The 27,026-nt window shown below is 34.6% G+C and overlaps 1 protein-coding gene across 3 annotated transcripts in view; it reads right to left on the minus strand.

Moving 5' to 3' along the window:
- Positions 1 to 27,026, minus strand: part of FSTL5 (follistatin like 5) — a 423,037-nt gene that overhangs the window by 118,237 nt on the left and 277,774 nt on the right. For all 3 annotated transcript variants that reach the window (XM_058420632.1, XM_040065515.2, XM_040065517.2), the window contains exon 5: positions 7,767 to 7,963. In XM_058420632.1, the coding sequence (XP_058276615.1) occupies positions 7,767 to 7,963 (197 nt within the window). The remainder of the gene's footprint in view (positions 1 to 7,766; positions 7,964 to 27,026) is intronic.

A 27,026-nucleotide genomic window follows, 5' to 3' on the forward strand; every position in this document is an offset into this window, starting at 1 on the left:
GTACAGTTTGTAAATAGATCAAAATTTATAGCTGTCAGATTTTTAATTCTGATTAACTTATCCCAGAGAAATGTTCTTTAATGTATGCGCCATTTTGGTTTAGGTCTGTGTATGTTGCAGACACCTACTTAGATTCCAGTGAAGGAATTTTTAAGACCTGAAAGTGATTTAGAATTGCCATATTACGTGGGGCATGTATTAGAAGCAATACCACATAACTGAAAGAGCCAAAATTAATGCAACTTTTCGTTGTAATACTGCACAGTTTACGGTTTTATATTAGGCACAGAAAAAAATATATAATGTTAATTATAGCATTATATTAAATTATAAATTTAATATATAAATGTATATTACTGTATACATAAAATTATAATGTTAATTCATAGGTAAAACAATTACTCTTTCAACCCTTTATCAGTCACCTATAATAACTGTAAAACCATTATTATATTTGTACCAACAGATAATCTTCTGAAAAACAAGTGATACAGGGGCTTTTGTGTTTCAGTTGTTCTGCAAAGGAATTCATTCAGTTAATATTCACGTAAACACAAAATACCTAAAAGAATAATAGGGAACAACAGGAACATTAGAGGAAAAAAAAGAAAGACACAAACATTTTATGCTACCAGAAGTCATTTCCTACATGATAATATAAAAGCATTATAAAGGATAATCACCTTGTTAGTACATTAGAGAGTATGAAAACCATTTACAAAGATAAGAAAAAAATCACTACAAAACCACCTTTTCCTATTATCAATTAAAAATACATACTATGCTACCTGAATATTAGTGCTAACTACTTCCCATCCTTTAAAAGCCTTTTTATTGCGTTTGCATTAAAGTGAATTAAGAAAATATGAAATTGTGTAGATCTTGCAGCTGGTACATAAAGGACAAAATGTAGTCTGGGAAAAATTAGTAACTCTAAACCCATTACAATTATACAAGAACTACTAAATATGTAATGGTGTGTATAGGAAACTTTAGCAATCACTGAAGGCCATGAACATTCAGTATGAGAAGCACTGGTCCTCTCATTATTTTAAATGCTTGCTTTCACTATCTTCAATTGTACAAATAAGGATGAAACGTTACACCTAAGGTTGAAGAAAACCTTTTTTAAATCCCCAAAACACATGGCTTTATAGTACCACTGTTTAAACTTAAAATTACTGTACTCAGCTTCTATTCTTTGAACTAAAATCTCTTATCTCTTTAAATTGACCAATTATAACTGAAAAGCAACACATTTTTAAAAAGAAGAATCATAATTTAAAAAAAATATTGGATAGAATGATTCTGATATTTCAAATAATGATACTACAGACAGGTACATTTTATCACCCTGGCAATTATTTAATTTTTATCTACAGTAAACCTATCATTTTAATTACATTTTAAACCCTCCAAACTGTGAGTCTGTGAGGATAGATTTTAGAAGGTAGAGAAGTGATTTCACATGATGATTAATCTTAATTGGCTGTGATTTCCTGCTATAAGGGCTGTTCCAACCTGAATTCTCTTGTGCAGGATCTAGCCATCTCCCAGTTTTCCAGCGGGATCTGTGGATCAGATCACCTCTGTGATCCGAAGAAACATGAACCTTCATGGAACTTTCGGGTTGCTGGTTGGCTTTTCCTTTAAAGGGGATGGAGACTAATATTCTATCACATGAGATATGACTCAGAACCAGGTATAACTCAGGGTGTGAGGGTTTGGATTTTGAAAAATTACCTGTTTCTATAGCAACTTGAAGTGCAGATCAACTGTGATATGAAGTTACAAACCATATGAGACTCCAGCAAAGCCAATATGACTGCCTGACAAATTAAGGTTGCACACCTCCTTACAGAAGTTTTTTGTAAGATATTACATAAAAGAGTAGGACAAATAGAATAAAATTCTATTTAATAAATGTAAATGATACACTATTATGCAATCACACTTGTGCTTCACAGATGATCCAATAATGCACCTTAAATTTTAAATTCCATTAATCTATTAATTTCTGTCCATGAAGAAGAGTAAAATGCAAGGAAACTGTTTCTTAAGCCAATTCTTTAAACCTAGACTGTCTACTCCTTGGTTAAACTAAACAGTGATTTGTTAGGGAGGAAGAAGAAAAACTGGCAAATTTTTTAGCACCACAACCTAGAAACAAAATACTTACTATAAAGGTTAAAGCCTCATTAAGATTGTCGGCAAATTTTTATGATTGCACCATACAAGTCAAAAGTGGATTATTTTATTTCCAACTTTTAAGTCGAAAATTCATACCAGAGAAGGTTCACACATATTTATGCCCACAATTTTTAGTTTGAATTTGCATAAAGACAGCAAAGCATTTACTTTCAGTATTATAAACTCATAAAAAGCAAAATATACAGTAAAACTGTGCATGGCTTGTTGGGAAAGCCAATAAATACTGAAAGCTTAGAAACTTACCTACATTTTAAAATTAAGTATGCCTTTTCAAAAAAAAAAAAAAAGGAAATTTATCCATCAGAATTTAATACTCTGAAACATGGAGGAGGGATTTGCATTTTCTGGAAAATATTAAATTTCTAAAAGATATAGTACAATTATCTATTTCCTATGAAACATCATGCTGTTACCTCAGTTCAGAGCCTCTCAGAAATTTAGTTTGTACAACTCCAAATTTTAAAAGATTGGGAAAGGTAATCTGATTAAAAATGACAAATTGCACATCAGAATAAATAGTTTCATTCTTTTTAATATGATTTCTGACAGTCAAAATGAAAAATCTGCAGATGTTATGAAACTAGATCACAAATAACATAACACCTCCTTCATTAATCCACCTTACCTGAAGTGTTACTGGTCAGTATTTTTTTGCTTGCCTGTGATTAATGGTCTTTATGTACCTCCCCAAGGAAAATGCTAAGTAAATTCAACTACAAACAAAGCCTTCCTTTAAATCAAATATGGTCCCTCAGTTAATGTGCATCCATCTTCCCTAAAAGCAAGTACCTCATCACAACAGTGCCACTTAGTGCTTGAGAAAACATCAACTACATCAAACACCAGACATTGTGAGAACTGTGTTCCAAATTAATTCTGACTGTATAAGGGGGGGTTAATTACTTGTTCCACCATTTTCCACAGCAGTATAACATTTTATAAATTAAAAGAATTGATTGATTATGAAACCAATTTGATAATAAAGGTTGGTGAATTATTCCTGTTTTTAGCTTCTGTTGAATCTAGTTAAATCAATATTCTTATAATTTGCCACCACATTCTGTAGGGCAGCAACACAGTCCTCTATTTGATGTCTATCAAATGTCTATCAAATCTATTTGATGTAGTAGCACGATATCTTTGAAATACGTAAAGATACAGGACTTGTGCATGACAGAAAGATGCACAGATCCCCAAGCAAGCAGATACCTGAACAGCTGAAGCCACACCTAGTGGCCTACAAAGGCATGTGCCCAATTTCATTTATTACCTCAATACTAGCCCAAACTAATCAAGTGTCTTCAGTTGCAATATGTAACCAAAAATGTGTGTTCTATTTTCCATCTCTTGAAACCAGATGGGGAGGTGTTTTTCTTTATCTCTTTACCCATTCCGCATAACTCTGGGGGGGAGGGGGCAAGTGTCTTCTGTTAATGGGCCAGCTCTTAAAACCAGGTGGGGCAATGTTCTTTATCTCTTCCACAACCCATCCTCCCTCCAGGATATCTTCTGTTAATGGGCCATTTTGGCTCACTGCATGAGCCAAAAATCACATCATCCCATTGTGAGATGCTCTGCCCAATGGGAGGAGACAACAATTCCTACGTGGATAAAACCCAAGAGTCAGAAATAGCAGGGCAGCCTGTTTTTCAACTGGATTTCCCAGAGGAAGACTGGACTCATCTCATCACCAATGGACCTTCAGGAGACTAGACCCTTCTACAGGATCATCTCTGCTCCAACAGAACCACATCTGTCACTCCAGGAGGATTTATTTGGACTGCATCCAACATCCTGACCAACAAGGTGTCAGGTCATACTCTGATCCTGTCAGTGCTTTTAGGATTTTTTTCCTGTTTGCTTGGTTTTTTTCCCTGTACTACTACATTTGTATTTTTAATATTCCTAATAAAGAACTGTTATTCCTATTCCCATACCTTTGCCTGAAAGACTCCTTAATTGCAAAATTATAATAATTTGGAGGGAGGGGTTTACATTCTCCATTCCAAGGGGAGCTCCAGCTCTCCCTAGCAAACACCTGTCTTTCCAAACTGGGACATCAAGTTACATAGCTCAGATATGAGACATCTTCCTGCAAACTACTCCAATGAGAGGCACATTTCCCTGCCTTTCTAATTCTGCACTTAGCAGGGGGAAGACCTAATCTGAATTGGAAGATGTGAATGTATCATTAGGTGTCTGCAAATATAAGGCTATAGATACCTAGCTCACAGTATAAGACCAGAATAGGCATTAGGACCACACAGATAGGCTGGATAAATTATGCATCTCAGAACTAAACCTGGAACCACCAGCACTGAGCCTGTGGCTTTGGACTTAACCAAGATAAAACAATGAGTGCAAAAAAAACCCAAAAACAAAAACAAAACAAAAAATCATGCACCATTATATTTTGTGTGTACTTCCAGTCAGCACCAGTCCTTGAACCTTCTCAAGAAATAAAGCTTGCTCCTGCTTCCTTCATAGTACGCAATAGTATAATGGGAAATTATGCTACTTGATAAAATCAAAGACACCTAAGAAAGATCAAGATGTTAGAATTTATATGATGATCACAGTGTTTGTAAGCTTTATCTCACTACTATTCCCTAAGAGAGTCTTAATTTCCCTGAAATTTAAAGTTTCATGTAGGATTTTTATTTTTATTTTGAACTTAGAATTGAATGTAGCATATGTTTAGTTTTTCCTTGATTGATGGTAAAATAGATAATGCAACCTACATAATATGTCCCCAATTAATAGAAGAAAATAAATAGAACTATAAGTCAACATGCAAAAATTTTTTCTGTCTATGTAACATGTAATGAAAACCAAAGTTGATTAAAAACACAAAGAGGAGATGGACTCATTATCCCTTCTCTGAGTTCCAAGCACTCCAAGTAACTCTTAATAACACCACTGATTAGATGCTAAAATAGAAGTCATGAAGGTAAAAATTTAAATGGCAAGGTTCAACCAAGTATTTTGGTCAGTTTAAGAAATGTAGTCTGACAGAGAGATGCAATTTATATAAGTTGTGCTTGAATTGTTCAAACAGTACAACTTTTGTATTGTAAAATACAAATTTTACAATTTGTCTGTTGTCGGTTATCATTCTTGAAGCATTAAAAAAAAAAAAACCACAACAAAAACCCAAACAAACAACCCCCCCAAAAAAACAATCACACCCCCCAAAAAAAAGAAACAAACAACAAAATCCAAAACCTTTCTTAGTCTTTGAAATAGGTTTTTTTTAATAAGAGTACTGCTTTTGCTTTTTGTGTGAGAGTAATGTTTTTTTCTCTTGCATCAAGATGCAAATTCAACAGCCTTACAGCTTTTGATCCAAAATACATTAATAAAGTTGGAGTGTTGCTGTCACCATTTCCAATCTCCAACTGATTAATTTCAATTTTACATTAGATAGGATGACTATATGGACACCTATGAGATAATAAATGCAATCCAGGGCCTGATTGCACAGCAAGATTGATGAGATGTAAAATTTAAGATGCACTATAAACTGAACTTCAATATTCACGTGAACATAAATTAACTTCAGGAGTCTTTGTTTTCTAGAGCAAATATGTTACTTTTCATATCCCCTTGATATGATTACATTGAAAATGCAGACAGGAGCTATTGTTTATGACAACAATGCAGATTTCAAAATTTTGACTGTGAGAACAATTGAGAAAAAGTCTCCTAATCCTGAGAACATTTTCAGGAGTACAGTAATGTCTCCCTGTGGATGGTTGACCCTGACTGGATAATGAAGGTTTCATGGGCCAAGATAAAGTGACAGAGAGATCACTCGCCAATTACTGTCATGGGCAAAACAGACTCAACCTGGGGGCAAATTACCTGAATTCAATACCCATCAGACAAGAGTAAAAAACAAAACAAAACAAACCCCCAAATCTTAAAAACTCCTTTCCTCCAAGGGGCTTAACTTCACTGACAATATTCTCCTCCTTCCCCAGCAGAGCAGGGGGACAGGGAATGGGGGCTGCAGTCAGTTCATCACAAGTTCTTTTCTATTCCTTTCTCCTTAGAGGGAGACCTCCTCCCGCTCTTCCCTTCCTACTGTAGGAACAGGAGTTCCTCCATGAACTGCTCCAATGAGTCCTTCCCACGGGATGCAGCTCCTCACGAACTGCTCCAGCATGGGTCCCTCATGAGATTAATTGTGTCTCTAGTCAGACCATACAATAACAAAGTAAACAACTGTAACAATGAATTTACTTTACATTAATCTGTAGGTTGAATTATTTTATGTTTCTGCAATGAATTTTAGCAAAACCAAAACCCACATATTTGGGGTTTAAGGCTGACTTGTTTCCATACTTGTGAAAAAGTGCTACTTTACAGCCATCATTACTAATTCCTCTTTATAGAAAAAAAAAAGCATGTTGGGAAAAGCATGTATAGAAAATTTTAAAATATAATAATGGAAGATTTTTTTCTTATTTTAAAACTATGTTTAACACACAAACAAAAAGGAAAAGTATGCATATAGCAATTGAATAGAGAAGAATTAAATATAATTTGCAAATGTATATATGTGATTCCTTTCGATGTTATTTATTCATATAGTATATTCATATATAAATTATTATTAAGATATATACAGGCAACAACATCCTGTAAAAGTTGAAGCTCTGAAAGACTCTACAAAGCAGTAGGAAAAACAAATCTTAGGAAAGTACAGATTTTTTTTTTTAAATTGGTCTTTTTGAAATAGTGTATTAGTAGGCAACATGATACCTATATTCGCAATCACCCTCTGGTCCTTGAAATTGTGACTAAAATTTTAAAAGTTAGCTGTATGGAAATGATAACTCCAACCTATTTTTTCATTCTGCCATACAACTTAAAACACAGGGTAATGATCAAAGCTCACATCTAAAAATTCCTACTTTTCTTTAACTTTTAACTGGCTGCCTAGTACTACACTCATTAATATAGTTTACCCACAATTACGTTTCCCAAATACAGATCTCCAAGAAATCAAAGTACATTTGAGCAATCAAAACCCTTTAATTAATCCTTTTAGGATAAAGCCACTAGCATTTTAATAAAGCTAGTGCTGTTATGCCAATCAGAGCAGCAATTCCTGGTCTAGATCTGTAATTAGTTAAAATTTGCTATTTAGAGACTCCCATGAACTCTCTTTGCAAGATTACCTCTCTAGCCCTAACTAAGATAAAGAAATAATACTTCTACAGTATTACAGAAGTGATTTACCTCATTATTTTAATTGTTTTCAGCTTCTACAATACATCTATATAGTTGGACTGGATGATAGCATGCAGTGGATAATAAAACAACTCATGGTCACAGCAGCCTAGAGCATTCTAACATACTGCATTATACTTCAAAGCATTATATTGAAATTTCTAAATAATCACTACAGAATTTCTAAATAATCAAGTCATTCAAAAATTCTCAAATTTTCCACCTCAGAGACTCACATTTTCTAAAGTCATGTCACGAGTACATGTCATGAAAAAGCTATCTGAATAGTCACTGTGCTAACAGAAACGAAACTTTACCTGAGATAACTCGTTAGTATCCACAAGTCCATTGTTGTCTGAATCAAAAGAATTGAACATCCGATCTACAAGAAGTTTCTTTAACACCATTTTCTCACCAACAGATTTATCTTTTGATTGTGCAATGTATCTCTGGTTTTGTAGATCCAGTAACATATTTTTCACTTCAGTGTATTCAGTAGGTTTGCATTTATCTCCTGAAAAGAAAAGACACAAAACAAGATTATCTGGAACTTGATTTCCCATTAAAAGTTTAAAGGTAAACAAACCAAAAACTGAAAAAGCAGAGTATTAACTTCTTATAGCACTACAAACAGGGTTCTTTTAAGAGATGAGAAATTCATTCTGTAGTAGTTTGACCCATAGCATTTCCTTGTCTGGACTTCAAATTAAGACAGAAACAAATTATTGCAGTTTTAGATACTTTCTTAGACAAGGTTTTCTGTTTATAGAAACTAAGCAAACTTCTATCAGTCTCCAAACCCATACTTTTCTTTTATTTATCCTTCTGGAAAGGTGCACCTGAAGATTTAATGAAGGTTTACCTTTGGTAAAGATTTTCATATAAATTTAGAAATGTAACGTATGGGAAAAAAAAACCCGCAAATACGATAGAAAAATAGACGCTCTACATTTCATAATAATATTTGACTTCAGAAAGCAGAAATTATTCATGAGTGCTCATAAGCTATCTCTACATTTTCATTTATTGGACATAGCAAGCTTATTTGAACAAGAAAAGGTGGGATTGCCAAAGGAAGAGAAAGGATAACTTTGACAAGATCTGATTTACTCTTTTCATTATCAAGTCTTCTATAAAGTGGAAAATGTTACAGAAATTTCCTGTATACAGTGATTATAGTCAGTACTTATTTTAAACCAAGGCACAAAATTATGTATGCCTGGTGTTCTCTTATGTCAGTTGCTGCATATTTTAAATTGGATAGAGAAACAGTTTAAAAGGGTTTGTTTGCATTTTTTTATTAATATAATCTTGGGATTTTGAAAGGGTTTTTAAGATGAGACATGTAAATGTGTACCAGCATAATACCACGTATTTGTTGCACATGTATATTTGCAGTTAGCCAACACTTAACTTCTAGTAGTGAATTCAAGACTAGATTAGCAAAGAAAGCTATTTTGCAATCTCCTTTTTAGTCACTATTCTGAATATACAAGGATTTATGAGAACAACTGTTTACCTCATGAAAACTGCATAGGCAGTTTTGTTTTGCAAGTGGATCTTTTAAGAAACATCCAATTTACACGTACAGGACTAGAATTTATTATTTTGGTATATTTAATGGTATATGCATCATTATGGTGACACTGTGAACATCTTCACAGACATTACAAAAGGCAGAGAGAGAAAAAGTTCGTAAAATTCTTCTCGCTATCCTAGAAAGACTCAGATCTAGAAGAGAAGGATTTATGATAGAAATTAAATCATGGAAGAAAAAGTGTTTTTTGGAATCAAAACCACTAGTCATTTTTGTTTACATTTTTCTAAAAGTTACCAACTGTTATGTAGCTATTTAAGTAACAGAAATAGTCAAACCCAAGTTGTATTTAACTGACAGCCTAAACTATGCACACTTTTTGCATATTTGTCCTCATCTGCCATGGGCATGAAGATTGAGGCCATACAATTCGTAAGAGCTGAGTTCTGCGTGACTGCTTTTCAGGGCCCTAATGTGGAAATGCTCAGTAGGAAAACATGTTCGTTCCTCAGGCATCCTGAAGCTGCAGTGAGCAAACCCTGCCATCTGAATGGATGCAGGCTCCAGCTGGTGGGGAGGGAAAAGAGCACTTAACTTGAACATACTCTGATTCATTTGGGCGAACTCCAAGAGACTGGGCCAGAAAAAAAGTATCATCTTTGTCTCCCTCAGAAAACTCTTCTGGCTGTGGTGCCCTCGAAAAGAAAGTCTGGCTTCACTCTGCTGCAGGGTGACTAACACCATTTGCCTATACTTGTGGCAGGGCTGGGATGGCAGGGAAGACAAGACAAATCTTATTTGATAGTGTTCTGCTCAGAGGTAGCTACCAGAGTCATATTTTAGCCCCTGTAAAGGATCAGTCTCATTCTGCATGTTTAAAACTGCAAAAAGCTATTCTTTAAAGACAGAGAACATAGTAAAAGAGCTAGTTTTCTTAATACTATCTGTTAAATCATGGGTTTGGCACAGTAACATTGATGAGTTGCTTCATGTCTGAGTTTAAAAAAGAAAATCACATTGACAATTTTTTTTCCTTGAAACACAGAGCCATGTCTCTCACTTTAATGATTGATCAAGAATTGAAAAGAGGTTCTCATCTCTACAAAGGAAATAACGATGCTAATGTTAATTTGAATAATGAAGATTATTTATAAATTCTAGACAACTTTTGCACAAATTTCACAAATATTTAAATGAGTGTTTTTAAAAAACATGTAAATTTAGAGGAAAAATAATTAAATTTATGTATCGCATGATCATGAAAAATGTTGCAATTGTTAGTTGGGTTTCCTACTTTTAATCCAAAATAGAGTTTATGGAAAAAAAGTCATAAATGAAGTTTGATCACAGTTCAGGAAAGACATTTTAATGTACTTTAGACATTAACTTTACAACTAAAATTTAAGCAAAAATGAACGAATGTATTCTGTCACAACACCTGTTCAGAGAGAGAAGCATTCAAAACCCATCCTTTCCACATTTCTTTGTTTGCACACTTCTCCTTGCATAGCACAAACTTCTGTAGCTGGTATAATACTCATATAAGAGCATTTACATATTGCATGTTTATAAATTGCTTATACATTTTCCCAGAAGAGAAAAATATTTGTAACATTTTTTTAATATAGAACACAAATGCCGTCTAATACAAAATAATCTAAGTGCTACTGCCACAAGTTTGGGTACTTCCTGTAGAAAAACTTCATTCACAAGTCAAGCAAACTAATCTGTTTGAACTACTATATTATTTATATTTTGATCTAACTCCCAACATTGTAAATATTACTATGAATTTTAACAATGCACTTTAAGCCAGTGAGAGATGAACCTCCAGTTTATGATTTTAGCTAATTACAGTTGTATTAAACCCAGTTTCCATGCCTATACTACATTTAAACCTTTTCCTTTTATACATAATTTAAAACATTCTTTACACCAACATCTGGAATTTAAGGACAAACATGATGGATGTACGTTACTGACAGATAAGGGAATCACATGGAAACAATGGAAGAATCCTAGTGAACACAGGGCACAATTTCATTGCTCAACAAATTGCTCTCTTATCTCATTGTCATGACTGCCTTTTACTGCAATATTTGAGGAAATGTGAAGCTGATATTTGAATTACAAGAATGAGGCTCTGTTTACAGGAGACCTCCCCCAGGCTGGAGTCACAGCAAAAAGGAAAAACCTCAGCTGGTTTATTTATGTTCTAATTTAGTAAGCATTAGTTGTGAAATAGTTGTCTCAATGACACACAAATGTTGAATGAGGATTAAGTATGTCAACCTTTATAGTGAGGAAAAGTAATTTATGCTTAACAAAATTGAGAAAGACAAACTACTGGGAATATACTACAGTTATATTATTTACAAAAGACCTAACAAATCTATATAATTAGCTACATACGTGAAAGGGTAACCTGAATGTACATAATTTACTACCTTAATTCAGTTTTCTAGTACTTTTTTTCCTTCATTTTTGAACTAGAATTCCCACAAGAATAAATAGTTATTTTCTGAAAAATTCCTTGAAAGCAATAATAGAAAAAGAAAACAGAAAATTTGCTTTTCTGTTTGTTTCATTCACGGAAAGGATCAGTTCCTTCCTGGAACTACACACCAGTTTTTGTCAAACAAACACCCCCAGACCAACCCCAAAATAAACCTAATAAAAAACCTCTGCTATGATTTATTTAACAAGTTTTCTGATATTGTGTAATAACAGAAGGTGTGCAGAAATCTAAAAGTGACAAAACAAACACAATGGAATCTATGTGCAGGTCTGCAGTTCCGTATCTTGTACTTTCTGAAGTAGTGATATTCCTAGGGTTTACTTCATTCAAACTCAAAAATAGTAGAAAAATGGAAACATTTGCTGTTTCCTTCCATTCAGTGCAACAGTTTTGTAGCTGTATCTGTTACCTAGGAAACAGCTGAAAGTTAGATTTTGAGTGCTACTGTCTTTTAGACAGTATTGAATTGTGATATATTCCTATAACAGAAAAAAAAGAGCTCTGTTTGACAATCAGACTTCCTTAATTTGTAAGAGAAAAAAATATCACAAATTAACTAATTATTTTTGAAAATATGGGAAAGGAATATACACATTCTTAACAGCTGCAGAAAAATATTAAAGAAACAGCTAAGATAACAGTTTAAGGAACACTCCTTACATCCAAAGTCAGATATCAGATTCTTGTATTATGTAGTTTTTAGAAAAAACACTAATATAATTAAAGAAGAAAAGAAAGCACATATTTGAAAAACACAATAAAGCAATTAATTTGATTCTCTTCTCAGTTCTTTTACCATATTCATGATTAATACTTTAGCCTTTTTTTTTGCCTGAGCCACTCCATTTAACAGGAACAACCCTTATGTCAGGAAACTAACATTCATGGCACGTTTATCCCTACAAAAATCATCAGCTGCTGAGATACAACCTGACTGTGAGCTATCTATGATTTTGCACTGAGTTTATCTCTATTTATTGATAGATTTTTATCTATATCTGTATAGTAAAAATGGTTTTCACGTTATTCTTTTAAAATTAAAATAACTTTAGATCTCTCAGATATGGCAACTAGTTCTCAGTGAAGCGTATCTCATACAAACACTTTAAAATAGTCCAAACCCGACATATACATAATAAGATTCTGGGAAATGGAATAGACCTGATAAGCAGCAACTTCTAACTTTCTACATTCTGAACATATGCAGAATAATCTAATTAGAAAAAACAATTCACTGCAAAATCACAAATTACATTGCAAGGAGCAAACACGAGAAATAAATCCAAGATAATATATATACACACACATAGAAATACCTATATACCTAAATAGATGTAGAAATGAATACAGATATGCACACACACACACTCTCTCATATGTACAAACACATGCACACATCTGATTAAGTCAGTTTCAAACATAAGGGGCAACTTGAATATCTTCATTCATTTAGATATTTCTCATATCCATCTGTCTGTAGTTAAGCATGAAAGTTGTAACCTTACTTGTAGCCCTAACAAATAAAGGGACACTTCAGACCAGGAAAATTGCTTAGGTTTATCTGAAAGAAACTTCAGATATCATTTCACAATATCTTATTTTTCAATATAAAACTCATATCTTCTAAACCTAGACGTCAAAATTTTGACTCCTACTCTTTGGTCTCCTCACTGAAGCTCTGGAACTAGAAGAGACACAGTGTACACCTGTATGGAGAACTGAATTTGACCTATGGCCCAGAGTTTGAGGTGGGTGGAGAGGAAAGCTTTACACTCAAAAACAAAGAAAGAGGGATTAACATCAAATCTTCTCCCTGTTGAAGCTATGTTTTAAATTAAAGGTGAGAACTTGAGAATTTTTGTATCTGTGTTTGGCTTCTGGATTGTTTTGGGTTTTTTGGGGGGAGGGGTTGGGTAATTTACACAGCACCCAATCAGCAGATGTGCTGCTTTACATCTTATTCTGTAGCATCCATACTTTCTAATGACATACAATTACCTAAATCTAAATTCGGCATTACTGTTAAAGTCAAGATACCCAGGTGTTAAGAACTTCAATTACACAATTCCATTGTGAAAATAGGTCTAAACAGCTACAAAAATTTTTAAGAATGTTGAACAGTGTTCTCTATTGTTATGAGATATACATTTAAAAATAGTTCCCACACAAACAAATCACTCAATTACCCACAGATAGGCACACAAGCACAAAATTTTAAAGTTATATCTGTCATTGTCCTTGAAAAAAACTTCTAATTGATTACCATAGCTGGTATATAAAATGGAAATTAATCTCAATTTTCAAAGCCTTAGTTGTACTTTGTAAATAAGGAATAATGCTGTCCTTTCCTCAGACACCACCAGATAAAATGTTCTTAACCATTTCAAGTTTTCAAAACTAAAAATTTTAAGAGAAAAATAATCATTTCACTTTACTCCGCATATTGGCACAAGTCTGGTGTCCAGACTTATGTGGAGCTTTTCAGTGCCTAAGCAAGAAACAGTTCAGATATACTATTCAGATCTTCCTTGAAAAAAAATGTCATTTAGGTTAAGTAAGAGTAGAAGATGTAATAAATGCATTAAGATTAATCAAAAAAGTAACTGAAAATCAGTTTCAAAAAGTACTGAAATCAGCTTTTGGGGTAGTGTTTGTGCTGTTCTCCTGGTTGTTAATGCAGAGTAGTTATATCACAGATCTCTTGATGGAAGAAAATAGGTCATCTAAACTTTCACCTTCAAGATGGCATTTGAAAGCCGTAGCAGGTTGGCAGTAATGAGCAAAACATAATTTTCCACAGCTGAGAAAACAGTGAATGTTTGGGTTACGTGGACTGTATGTTAGCATCACAAACACTGTAAGCAGCGCTAGTCTGTAACTGGAAAATGCAGGACTCTTCTACAGGCTTGACCCTGCCATGAAACAACTCAAACCCATGCTGCTTTCATAAAGTGATATCAGTTCTCAGAGCTTCGCATGTCTTTCATGCTTACTTTGAGCTATTATGCCATGGAAAATCAGTGTATTTTACAAATGAGGGGGGTTGGGTTTTTTCTTGTATCCAGCTCAAGCTTTTAGATTAGTTTTTCTATTTGTTTTATACATCTTTAAAAAAAATTACTTTCTGTCTCATCAGTAAACATTAATGTAGAATATTAATAAAATAATCTGGGCTTCCTTGTCCTTTTTAAAAGAAATTTGAGAGAGAAAAAGAGAAAAGCAGTGTGTCCCAAAGGAAGGCATTATTAAAAATGAAGCTTGAGACAGAAGTTTAATGCAGCGTTTTATTTTCCCCTCTAGAAGAGTTAAGGTAACCATTGCTGCTGTCAGTTTTCCTCACACAGGACTTAAACAATTTTTGACTTGAAGTATCTAAAGTGATGCTATGAAAGTTGTAAAATGCTATAGGCTTACATTAAAAAAAAAAAAAAAAAAGAAAAAAAAAAAGAAGGCATTTCACATCCAGACATCCAGCAAGGAAGCACTTATGGAATGCAAGCATAACCAGAAAATCTACGCAGAATTCCACTTCTGCTTCTTGGGTTCTTGGGAAGCATGTGTCAGAGGGCTCACTCTTATTAAAAACAAACAAAGAAACAAAATTATACTGAAACAGACAAAATATTAAGTCACAATCTTCCTTCCTTTTCCCAAAAGCTTCTCAGAGATGTGGAATATTAATAAGTTTATGAAGGTGAGGTATGAAGACTGGGCTAAGCCTAACTAAAACAGAACTAAAATGCTGGGGTGAAAAAAAAACCCAGAAGACCATTCGGCTGCTTCATTTCTATTTTTTCTCCACCATCATCTATGCCACTTCTCCCTTTGTTTCACCTTTAGGACAGTTGGGTTTTGCTGCTAATTGCTGAAGTTGTTACATTCAATCTTTTGTTATAGGAAAAGGAGACTTAAGTTTTCTGTGTGTGTGTATATATACACACACATATATATGGAACCAAAAATTAACAATAATTTGGCATCACACACACTTGTGCCTGAATTACTGCTCATACTCGTACTTGTAGTTAGAGTCGTGTAAACCAATGCAAGAGAAAAGCTAGGCCTACATAACCTGACTTGCATTTAGAGAAGTAGTGTGAACCCTGCAAAGCTCTCAGATTACGCACAAAGTTTGACCAATCATCCTTCAACAGTGTTTTGATCGTTATTTTCTTTCACAGTCACAGAAAAGGCTACCTAGAGATATTAGATCAGTATTTGAATTGAGTACTCTTGAATTCCGATAAATATATGTTTTAGCAGAGATATTCTCATCTATGTTTTGATGAAGAAAGGTAACAGAAAAAATTACACTCCAGTTTTTCACCAATTGCAATGAAATTCATAGCTTTGTTTTCTTACAGCTGAAGCTTTGTTTCTAAGTGTTTTGTTCAGCACTTAGTCTCCAGCAGAAAATGTCCTTATTCACATAGACTTAGGGATTTAAAAAGATGTTTTATTTCTGTCTGGTTTCATATTAATTCTATGTTTCTAGATACAATCCTTCACATACTTAAAAAAAGGGTTGTAAAGCATTGGAACAGACAATCCAGGGAAGTGATGGAGTCACCATCCATGGAAGAGTTTGAAAAACATGTGGATATGACACCTGAAGACATGGTTAAATGGTGAACACAATGCTGGTGTGGAGTTAACAGCTGGAGTTAATGATTTTAAAGGTCTTTTCCAACCTCATCAATTATATGATTCAAATCAAAGCAATCTGAAGGTGGTAAGAACCAAAAAATTTTTCCTACCTTTTTAAGATCTGTTTTTCATGTCTGCATGTTGCTTGATTAGAGTAAAATGAAGGGGATGATTCTAAATTTGTGCTAATTCTAATTTCAAGTTATTATAATCATTTTACTTTCTCATTGTGACTGATGGATAGGATTTTTGTACTAACTTTGACTTAGAGAATGCTGCCTTCCAAACCTAAAGATGATTGCCTCCTAGCCATAACTCAAGACAAGCGTCAGACATACCAAGATGTCTACATCAAGAGTGCCAAGTCTGTCATCACAATTAACCTGCCAAAACAAAGTTATATACAGACCAGCTTTTGCATCTGAAGAGAACACACCTAAATATGTTCTTTCAGCTTTAACTTAATTTTGCCTATGGATTCTGATCTGATATTGTATAGCCTAAACAGAGGTAACTTTCAAAGTACACATGCAATGAAATGAAAGTCTAAATAGTTTTAACAATTCTGTAATCCTATGTCTTTCCTTGAATAGTACTTTTTGTTTTGCTTTCACCTTTTTTAAACAGCAAAAGTCTCTTAAGGAGAAAAATAGATGTACTAAAAAGTCAAGGTATGCTCATAACTAAAGGATAACAGCTGACTTGACCACTTGTTGAAGAAAAGACCATAAAACAACTATTATCAACATTTTCAGATGTTAAAAACACTTTCCAGGTCTGTATTGTTTCATGTCAATAAAGAGTGGAAAGCTTTCATTAATTTTTTATTACTCTCACAAACCAATAAAATATTTCTTATTTATGTTTGTGTTGCCCAGTTAATGATTTTTCTTGAGAACACATTAGGGATCACTGAGCCAAATGCTGAGATTGTGGAAGCTTATCTTAGAACTACGTAACACATACATTGCTTCCTGAACAGGTATAGATACTGTATTTTATATAAAGCCTCTGAAATAGGTGGTCTGGTTTACGTATGGAAGCATGACAGTGATCACATCTAACATGAAAGTTAACACTTTAAATCCAACATCTAACACTTTAAAAGAGAGACTTTCAGCCTGTCAGCTAGTATGTGCCACAGAGCAATTCTGGGTACATCTATCCCCTCGCAATAGACAATGTAAACTGACAGTTTTCATTCTATACCTCTCTTCACAGATAATTGAAGGGAGGTAGTGTAAGATTTCAAAATATGTAACCTGCAAAACAGATACAATCGTTGTCTATTTGTAGAAGTGTTACACTCACTTCTGCTATTTATATTTTCCTCCTTTCAAAATTTGACTTCAAAGGCTTCCAGTATCTAAAATGAAATTCTGAATGAAAAAAGGACACTATAGGTTGTCTTTTCAGGTATTTCTCTTTAGGGGGATTCTTATCGCACACCATACTAAGCGCTCTGCCCACCATAAATTTTGTAAAATTTCTGCACAGTCTTGCAGCCATACAGGTTCAGCTGGTTTATGGAGAAGGAGCCATGTTTTCACTCCAAGAAGTTTTACCTCACCGGAGAGCAGATGCCTAGAGTACAGCAAGAGCAAAGAATGTTTCAATGACTGAATTAAACTAATATCTGCATACTGAAAAGACCCTTAACTGTGAAAGAAAATTATGTATATTTGCTAAGAAAAGTGTGAATTTTTGCTAATAGCACTTAATGTATCTGATAAATCCCTAAAATTATAAATTATTGAAAATGGCCAAGTTTTCCTCAAAACTACTGAAGAAATCATTACATTCAAATCCTTCCTAAATATAATGGAAAAACTAATTTTCAAAATACCTTACCTTACGATTATATTATTCTAGAATAAAATCGGTTCCAGTTTCAAATGTGATATCTGACTTACCCCTGTCACAAGACAGTAGCAGCAGTGCTGCTTAGCAAAATCATGAAAGCAGGAAAATAATGAAAGACAAGGTGTGGATAACATAGAAACTTCACACACAAATCTATTGTGAAAAGACATTTGTTTCAATTTTCAGATTGCTAAACAACAGGTGCAAATGTCAAACAGGTTAACAAATAAGAGTAGATACATAAAATATTAAATGTGAATGAAAAGTAACCCCCTGACATCTGATATTGCTATTACAGTTCCAGAGAAAATACACTGGGAAATTATGTCAGAAACAGAGTGTGAGTATATAAATATGTATAGTTATGTGCACTAATGATAGTAAAGCAACAGTCAGGTTCATACACAAATCAGGTAGAAGATAGTTATTGTTCAAACCATTTAATGTTTGGAAAGGTGTCAATTACCCTGCTAAGCATGTGAAAATTGTATCTGCATAATACTGCCTAAGATATCATTGCAGAGCAAGTTTAGCTGCTGTTACATTTTTTATTGTATCAGAGAAACAGGAACACAGTGGGAACAGTATAATAAAGTACTAGCTGTTGTATAGAAATAATTTGAGTTATAAAAAAGTATCCTCAGTTCTTATTTTTGTATTAAAAAGAAATTAAATCCACTAACACATTTAAGAAACTCTAGAAACAAACTTGATATATAAATTTCATCTTATTTGGTTGCTTGAAATAGCAGGCACAGATTTGATTTAGATAAAATTCCCTCCATTTTAGTTTCTTGTATCGAACAACACCACAGTAAATAAATTACTATTTTGAAAAAAGATATTCTCTTTTCATACATGAGAGAAAATGCTCAAATACAATTGTACTACTACTATCAGATTACTTAGTGGATTTGTTCAAACCCTATTCTACTTTTGTAAGCTCATTCTAGTTGAAAAGTAATGTGCAAGAAATTCACAGAAAACATGTACCGTGTAAAGCATATTTTATAGGCATTGAAAAATGGTGACAAAATCTCTAGAGATTCAGTCTGACTGAATTCTGCATACTAGTACCAGATTTTTCTCATTGTAACTAATAAGACACACAACACAAATATTCAAAAATCCCTGCCTAAAAATAATAATAAAAAATTAGTTACTATTAATTTGAAGTCTTCTAATTCTTGCATCCATAAGTATACAAAAGTGATTTAAAGACTGAAGTCTTGAGAAAAAGCAGTACATTGGAAAGAAGATTGTACTGTGACCTGTACCATGCTGTGTTAATGGATGACAATCTTATTTTCAGGATTTGTAAATTTACACAGGTTTAACCTAAATTTGCCTCTAGACCTTAACTGAAAAGGGAAGAAGAGGGTAAAAAAGGTGAAAACTAGCTTCATATTATCCTAATTCTGAGATTATTTTCAAGTTAAGTAGTTTTCAGAGCTTCCTACTGGTGACAATCTGAATTTAGTCTGTTATCTGACTTGGAGACTGAGCTCTATCTTTTACAACCAAGGGGTATCATAACATTCACATAATAGAGGGAAGAAATGTTATTGCTGCTGTTATTATTATTACTACTGGTGTTAATACTACTACTATTATCATTCCTGTCCTGAGAGAAGAGTGGGATTAAATAGTAAGAGTAATTTTGTTCACAAGACATTCCAGTAGCCCCAAAAAAGCAGGCTTTCCAGAAAGACTTGCTCTGCAAATAACCTTGAGAATGAAAGTCAATCTCTCTTTCTCCTCATTATCTACATTCCCTATCTAATAATGGGGAAGAATTGTGACATAAAATTGTCTTTTAGTGTCTCGGTTTTTACAGACAGTTGTCTGCCAAGGAAAGCTAGAGCCTCCCTTAGAATGGAGAATGTAAACCTCCTTCCCTCCAAAGTATTATAATTTTGCAATTAGGGGCTTTCAGGCAAAGATATGGGAAATAGGAGTAACATTTCTTTACTAGGAATATTAAAAAAAGAGAAAATACAAATGTAGTAGTACAAAAAAAAAAAACCAACCAAACAAACAAAAACCACCACCAACAACAAAAAAACCCCAACAACAACAACAAGACAAGGAAGCAAACAAAAATCCTGGAAAAACCATGACAGAGCCAGGGACAGAGCCAGGGACAGAGCCAGGGACAGAGCCAGGGACAGAGCCAGGGACAGAGCCAGGGACAGAGCCAGGGACAGAGCCAGGGACAGAGCCAGGGACAGAGCCAGGGACAGGACCTGGCACCTTGTGGGTCAAGGTGTTGGAAGCAGTCCAAATTTACTCCTCCTGAAGTAACAGATGTGGTCCTGTGGAGTAGAGAGAGTCTTGTACAAAGTCCAGCGGTGACGAGATGGGTCCAGTCTTCCTCCAGGAATCCCATGGGAAAAAACAGGATACCTTGTGTCCTTCAGTCCCAGTTTTTATCTAGCTAGGAACAGCTGGCTCCTCCCCCACTGTGTGGAGCATCTCACAATGGGATGATGGAATGTGTCATGTCATTGGTGGGCCCTAATGGCCCATTATCAGAAGATGTCCCTTTGGAGGATGGAGAGATGGTAAAAGAGATAAACACTGCCCCACCTGGTTTTAATGTCTGGGCCGTTATCAGAAGGCATCTGCCCCCCTCCCCACTGGAGTTAGAAGGATAAAACACCTCCAAGAAAAAAACAGCTTTCAACAGATGAAATAGAATATGCATTTTTAGGTTACATAATTCAAGACATATCCACCCCTTATTCTTTTATCATCTGCATTATACCTAAATCTATAAACTCTATTATACACAATGAAGCCTTACACCCAGTTCTCACTCAGGATTAGGTTCCCCTGTGGTACATAACAGGTTTCCCTATCTTTCTGCATTACCCACCAAGTGGAACCAGGTCCTTGACCAAAAACAATCCCATGGATGGCTTTGCCTTAGCTTGAGGTGGGGTTAATCCAAACAGTTTTTCCAAGAATACCTTTCATGTGTACCACAGGGACTTTATCTCCATCCACTGTGTGCAGGTGTTCAGACCGGGCAGGGCCAGCTCGATTGATGGAGCCTCTTGTGTTCACCATCCAGGTGGCCTTTGCTAAGTTCACTTCCCAATTTTTGAAAGTCCCCCCACCAAGCGCCTTCAGGGTAGTCTTAAGTAGTCCATTGTACTGTTCAACTTTCGTGGCAGCTGGTGCTTTAGAAATTAAAAAATAACTCTTCAATTGGATAAATACTGAGATGTTAGAAGTCGTTGCTACTATTGCTGTCTTGCTTTTTTTTAGAGTTGTAAGTATGGGTACTCTTTGGATCTGGGTAAACAAGGGGCTGTTTCTGGATTCTGTTTTAAAGGAAAACATGAATCCAAAAATTCTCACTTCATGCTTCTCATAAATTATTAATCCTGCATTGGCAGGAAATAAAATGAACAACATTAAGATACAAATTATCACCTTCATAAATTAATAACCTTATTTTGCCTTGCAACTTCACCCTTTCTGTTGTCAGGAGAGGTAGTCAAGGTCCTCTCACAAATACTGAAAATTTATTTTTGAAGTCTCAAAGAGATAGTAAATATTAACCAAATTGAATTACCAGTAACCAGAATTCTCCAAGATGCCAAGTGACCCTGTGCATTAATCTTTTGCAAATAGAGTTTGCAAAAGATTTCTTAACTCTTTCGCTAAGAATTAAGAAATATTTTCAGCCCTGTAATGAATTAGACAATGTATTAGCATGTAAATTGCAACATGGCCACTTCTGCATATACTACACATAACATAACACTGGGCTGGAATAAATAGGAAAAGGCTGGAAACAAGGGCACCTAACATGCAGTTCTTTAAGAGATGCCCTTTTGTTAGATTAATGATTCTTTAAAACTCTAAGCCACTGTCACTCTTTGTCAATTCAAAACTTTAAGAAATGCTCTGACCAATTAAAATTACTTTGAGTCCTACCTGGGAATAAAAACCGTTGTTAACAGCTGGTAACAATAGCTAACTCAGCAGGGATACACCGCTGTGTGAGAGTAATCAGAAACTGCAAAAAACCCACAATAACTATCTCCAAGAAAGGGATTATCTGGTTAGATTTGTAGGTCAGCTGAACTATGTTGTAAAATTTGAAGCTATTTCATTCTTTCTGACTTGTAAGAGGCTTAAAAACATCAGTTATTCTTCAAAAATCCACCAAGACAAATGGTCAAGAATTTGGGGACTTCAAGTACCCGATACATGGCCAGCTTCATAGCATCACAAGTCCTTCTGAAAAAATAATCAGTAATTTGAGAAGACACACTCATGAAGGTGGAATTTGTAATTTCATATGAACTCATCACCTACACCAAATTCACTACTTAAATTTATTCTGAAGGTATGTAAATGTGAAGAGGTTTCTTCTGGAAGGGCTTTTCAAGTATAAGAATAATCTAAATAACTTTTTTCAATCCCCTTGAAGAACGCTTTCTATTTGGACATACTAGGTATCACGAGTGACAAGAGCCATGTACCCAAAATCCAAACTATTCTAAGTAACTGAAATTATGTCACAGGAAGAGAATATTTTACCTTAATTGCCTTAATTCTCATGTTCAGTAAATTAGTGTGTGTCAACAAAGGGAATTACACTCTATTCTCAGCTGCACTCCTGAAAATAAAGCTGATCTGACCTTAAAGAAGGTGGGGACAGCCTGCCTAGGCCTGAACGAGTGCCCAGGCTTCAGAGGTATCCCTGAGGCATCTTGGCAGGCTCAGTCTCAGATCCTGAACAGGTGCCAGAGGAAAACAATAATTTGAAGAAGAGGAACTGGAAAAGGTTTTAAATGTGACAGGCCTGATACTAAAACATACTGTAAAAAAGTGAGATCGCCTCCTCAAGTCACATTCCTTACCAGGTAGTGGGAGACAATCATGGCATGACACTGACACCTCTGTTTCTAGAGCCTTACCCATTTGTTGTTGGCTCAGATCAACACCCTTGGTTTTCACAGGGGAAGCTTCTTAATTACAAGGCTCAGGTGTACTTCAGGTGCTGAGAGCAGACATTCTGGCTATAAACTGAGAAATCAATCCATATCTTACCTCGTTATAATTTACTAGGTTACCATTAGATGGTTCTAATGGAAGAAGAAAAAGGCAGATAAAAAAGCCTTAGAATAAATTTTCCTTGATGGTTTCTGACTTGTTAAATGAATTTGTTTACTCACTCACATATGATTAACTATGTTAAAAGCAAAAGAGTACTTACACTCTTGTATTGCAACTAGTGCCTGCATTGGCACTGAATTTCTGACTATCTGAATATTTCATTCCTCATTTACTCAACAAATTAATATGCAAGGTTTATCTAAGAACTGCACACTGAACATTCTTACACACTACTGCAGTTGCTCTAGATCATCTTCTCTCAGTCCTAAAGCAAAGAGTGATAAAATCCTCAATGTGCTTTCCCTGTGGATATAATGCTTGTATCAAACAGATGGGTGGATTTCTTCAATCTTTCTAACAAGAATTAATGGAAATTAAAAAAGGATTTATTGACTAGTGGCAGATGGTTGAAGGATTTTGCTTAGGTACAACTCATATAAATTACAAAAAAAGCAAATTCAACTTCTTGCTGTGGACAAGAGGTTACTCCTGCATTAAATTAGGAACGTTCTGTTCACTGTTAAAAGGAAATAAACACTTTCCTTTTTACAGTTGAACATTGCTTATTCCAAAAGTCATGTGCCGGGGAACATTTGGCCAAGGGAATAAGAAATTTGCTTTCTATTTCACAGGGTCACAGAATGGGAAAGGTTGGAAGGGACCACAGAGGGTCACATCTGATTCAACCTCTCTGGTCAAGCAGGGTCATCCCAGAGCACACAGCACAGGATTGGGTCTTGAGTATCTCCAGTGTGGGAGACTCCACACCCTCTCTGGGCAATCTGTTCCAGTGCTCACTCACCCACACACAGTAAAGTTCTTCCTCATGTTCAGGTGGAACTTCCTGTGCATCAGTTTCTGCCTGTTGCCTCTTTTCCTGTTTCTTGACACCACCAAGCAGAGCCTGGAAAAATCCCCTAAGACCCTCCCTTCAGATACAAACAGATATGGATGAGTTCACCTCTCAGTTGTCTCTTCTTGGGACTGAAAAGGCCCATATCCCTCAGCCTGTCCTCTTAAGAGATGCTCCAGTCTCTCAGTCATCCTTGTCACCCTCCACCAGACATGCTCCAGAAGCTTCACGTCTCTCTTGTCCTGAGGAGCTCAGAGCTGGACACTGCACTCCAGGTGAGGCCTCACCAGGGCTGAGCAGAGGTGCCGGATCACCTCCCTTGCCCTGCTGGAATGCTCTTCCTGATGCACCCCAGGACACCATTGGCCTCTTGTCATCAAGATCACACTGCTGGTTCATAGACAGCTTGGTGTCCACCAGGACCCACATGTCCTTCTCCGTGGAGCTTCTTTTCCATGCCCATGTAAAATCTATCAGCACTCAGTCTAAAAACACTAGAGCTGAAATTTAAGAACACAATTTGATTTTTTTGTATTTATAGTAATCTATATACTATGCAGAAAATTGATTTTTTGATTAAAATTACATTTGGAAATAAAGTATTATCTCTGCAAAAATAAAGAATATTTATAAACCCCAAATTAATTTAAGTAGTTTCTATAAAATACTTTAATAATAACCACATTTTTTATTCATTCACAAAGGTCTTGATAACCTAATATAATATTAAGTTACAAGTTCTAAAGCCTCAGAAATTATACATAAAAACAACAATCATTTATTAATAGGTCCCCATTAAATGTTTATGTTTCTTGAATTAAAAAAAGGAACGCTTCTATTTTATGTTGCTGAAATTACAGAAGCTAATCAGAGAGCTGATCTCTCTTTCTGGCAAAAAAATAAACCAGTTAAAAATATCTTCTGTCATGACATAATAGCGTTTAACCTATATGTTGATTTTAAAATATTTTTTATTTTAATATTTTTCTTATGATCCATTTAATGTTCAAAAGCACACTGGAAATAGGTAATGGTGATGTTTTGGGGCACTGATTTACTGCCTTTTTTTTTTTTTTCCCCTCCAGAACAATAGCCAAATATTTGTGTCATCTATTTGAAATCTGCTCTATTACAAAAAATCCCTCTTGCAAAGAGTTAAAATTAAAATTACTGGGGTATTTCAGCACTATCTAGATAGTAATATGAGTTGCAATTCCAAAATATTAATGGATTTTCATGTTATATGCTTTAGGCAAAGCTAATCTTTATCAGCCTTGAGAGAAGTTGCACAACCAGCCTTAAGAATTGCTACCTCATCATCCAATATAATTTCTGGTAAATTTCCAAAACTAGCAATATTGTTCCCAAATTTCATTTGTTCCTAAAAGTATTAATGCTGATATTATTAATACACATATATTATCAAACCTACCCAAGCCTAGTCAGAAATTTGAAAGATGGTTTAGGCATAGCATGATTTGCTGGTAGATGAGTACATTCTGAAGAATTGTGTGCAATTTGGAAAGCAGTCATCCCTGACTACAAGCACAATGTGTACTCAGAAACAGTTTTCTTCAGTAATGCAACAAAGGTACTTGAAGAGCTTGAATGGCTACACACACAGTTAAATTGAAGGACATAACCCATAACACATTTATCAAAAACAAGTTTCTTCTAGTTTGGTCATTGTTAGTATTACTGCTCTGTTGAAAACAGTAGCAATTTTGCTTTACATATTTAGTCTGCAAATCCAACAGGAACTAAATAACCTTATGAGAAGGCAATTAACAGAGAAAAAAATATAATCCAAATTTTGACCTATCACATAAAAAAAATTGTAACACATACATACATACACACACACAAAAAAAACATTATAGCATTGGCAGAAAACACAAACTTCTACAAATTTAGCCAACCAAAGAACCAGTTAACGGAACTACTTTCAATTCTTAATGGCTTCATGGGTAAAACACAATGAAGTCAATATTTTGTCACATATGCTTACTGCTGGTAGATTACAAAGCTGTCTTCCACGTCCTGTTCTCAGCCCACAGTGAGAGTGATATTCTTAGAAAATGTATGTAGAACTGGTTTGTGAAAAATGCAGCTAGAAAATTAAGAATTTAATCCCACTATCATGATACAAAGATATGTATTCCTTATCCCAAGTCTAATTGAATTTCCACATATTTGAAGTCTAAATCATTTAACTCAAAAATCTAGATTTTTCTGCTACCTTTCAAGTACAGCTAAAAACAGTCTATAAGTCTATACCTTTTATTTTGTATTTACTATGGGCTTCAAAGATTTAAAAATTAAGTGGGAAGTGAAGCCGTTGAAATATTTAATGTTTAATTGGACATAATGAACTTGAATTTTTAAAGAAGTGTGTAGGATGGTAGCTTGAATTCTGATCCACACTAAAAATATATTTTCAGGGAACATTCACACTGACTGCAACTAACTTTTCCTTTGAAAGGTGTGCTGGCATTCTAATGATTTTTCACTGTAATAATCAAAATAGATCACTTTTATCACTAGAATATTTGCATTTTAAAAACTCAAGTCCTTCTAGGATTTACTATTATGAAATATTACAATTATTTTTACTGTGATTAGTCCAAACAAGGTGAAACATAATATGTAGCTTGCATCCATAAGGCAGAGTTCTGAAAGTACCAAATGCAACATGCAATACCACTTTTTGGTTTTTTTCAAGGTAGATCAAAAGATATAAGTACAAGCCAACGCTATCCAATTTATATACAAACGGATTTTTTTCCTAATTCAATACATCCACAAATCACACTTTTTTCAATAGAGCAAGCCTGCATATTAACTATTTTGAACAGATTCATTTATGAGCAAGTCATCGACTACGAAGTTTGAAAAAAGCAGCATAGGACAATGATACAAAGGAACTAATATGCAAACATTAAAATACTTCTATTTTTAATATAAACCAGTGATATGAGTTTTTTGAAAACATTCTTTCAAACTATTTGATGCTAGCAAAACCA

Source organism: Hirundo rustica, chromosome 5 (assembly GCF_015227805.2).
Source record: "Hirundo rustica isolate bHirRus1 chromosome 5, bHirRus1.pri.v3, whole genome shotgun sequence".
Lineage (NCBI taxonomy): Eukaryota > Metazoa > Chordata > Aves > Passeriformes > Hirundinidae > Hirundo > Hirundo rustica.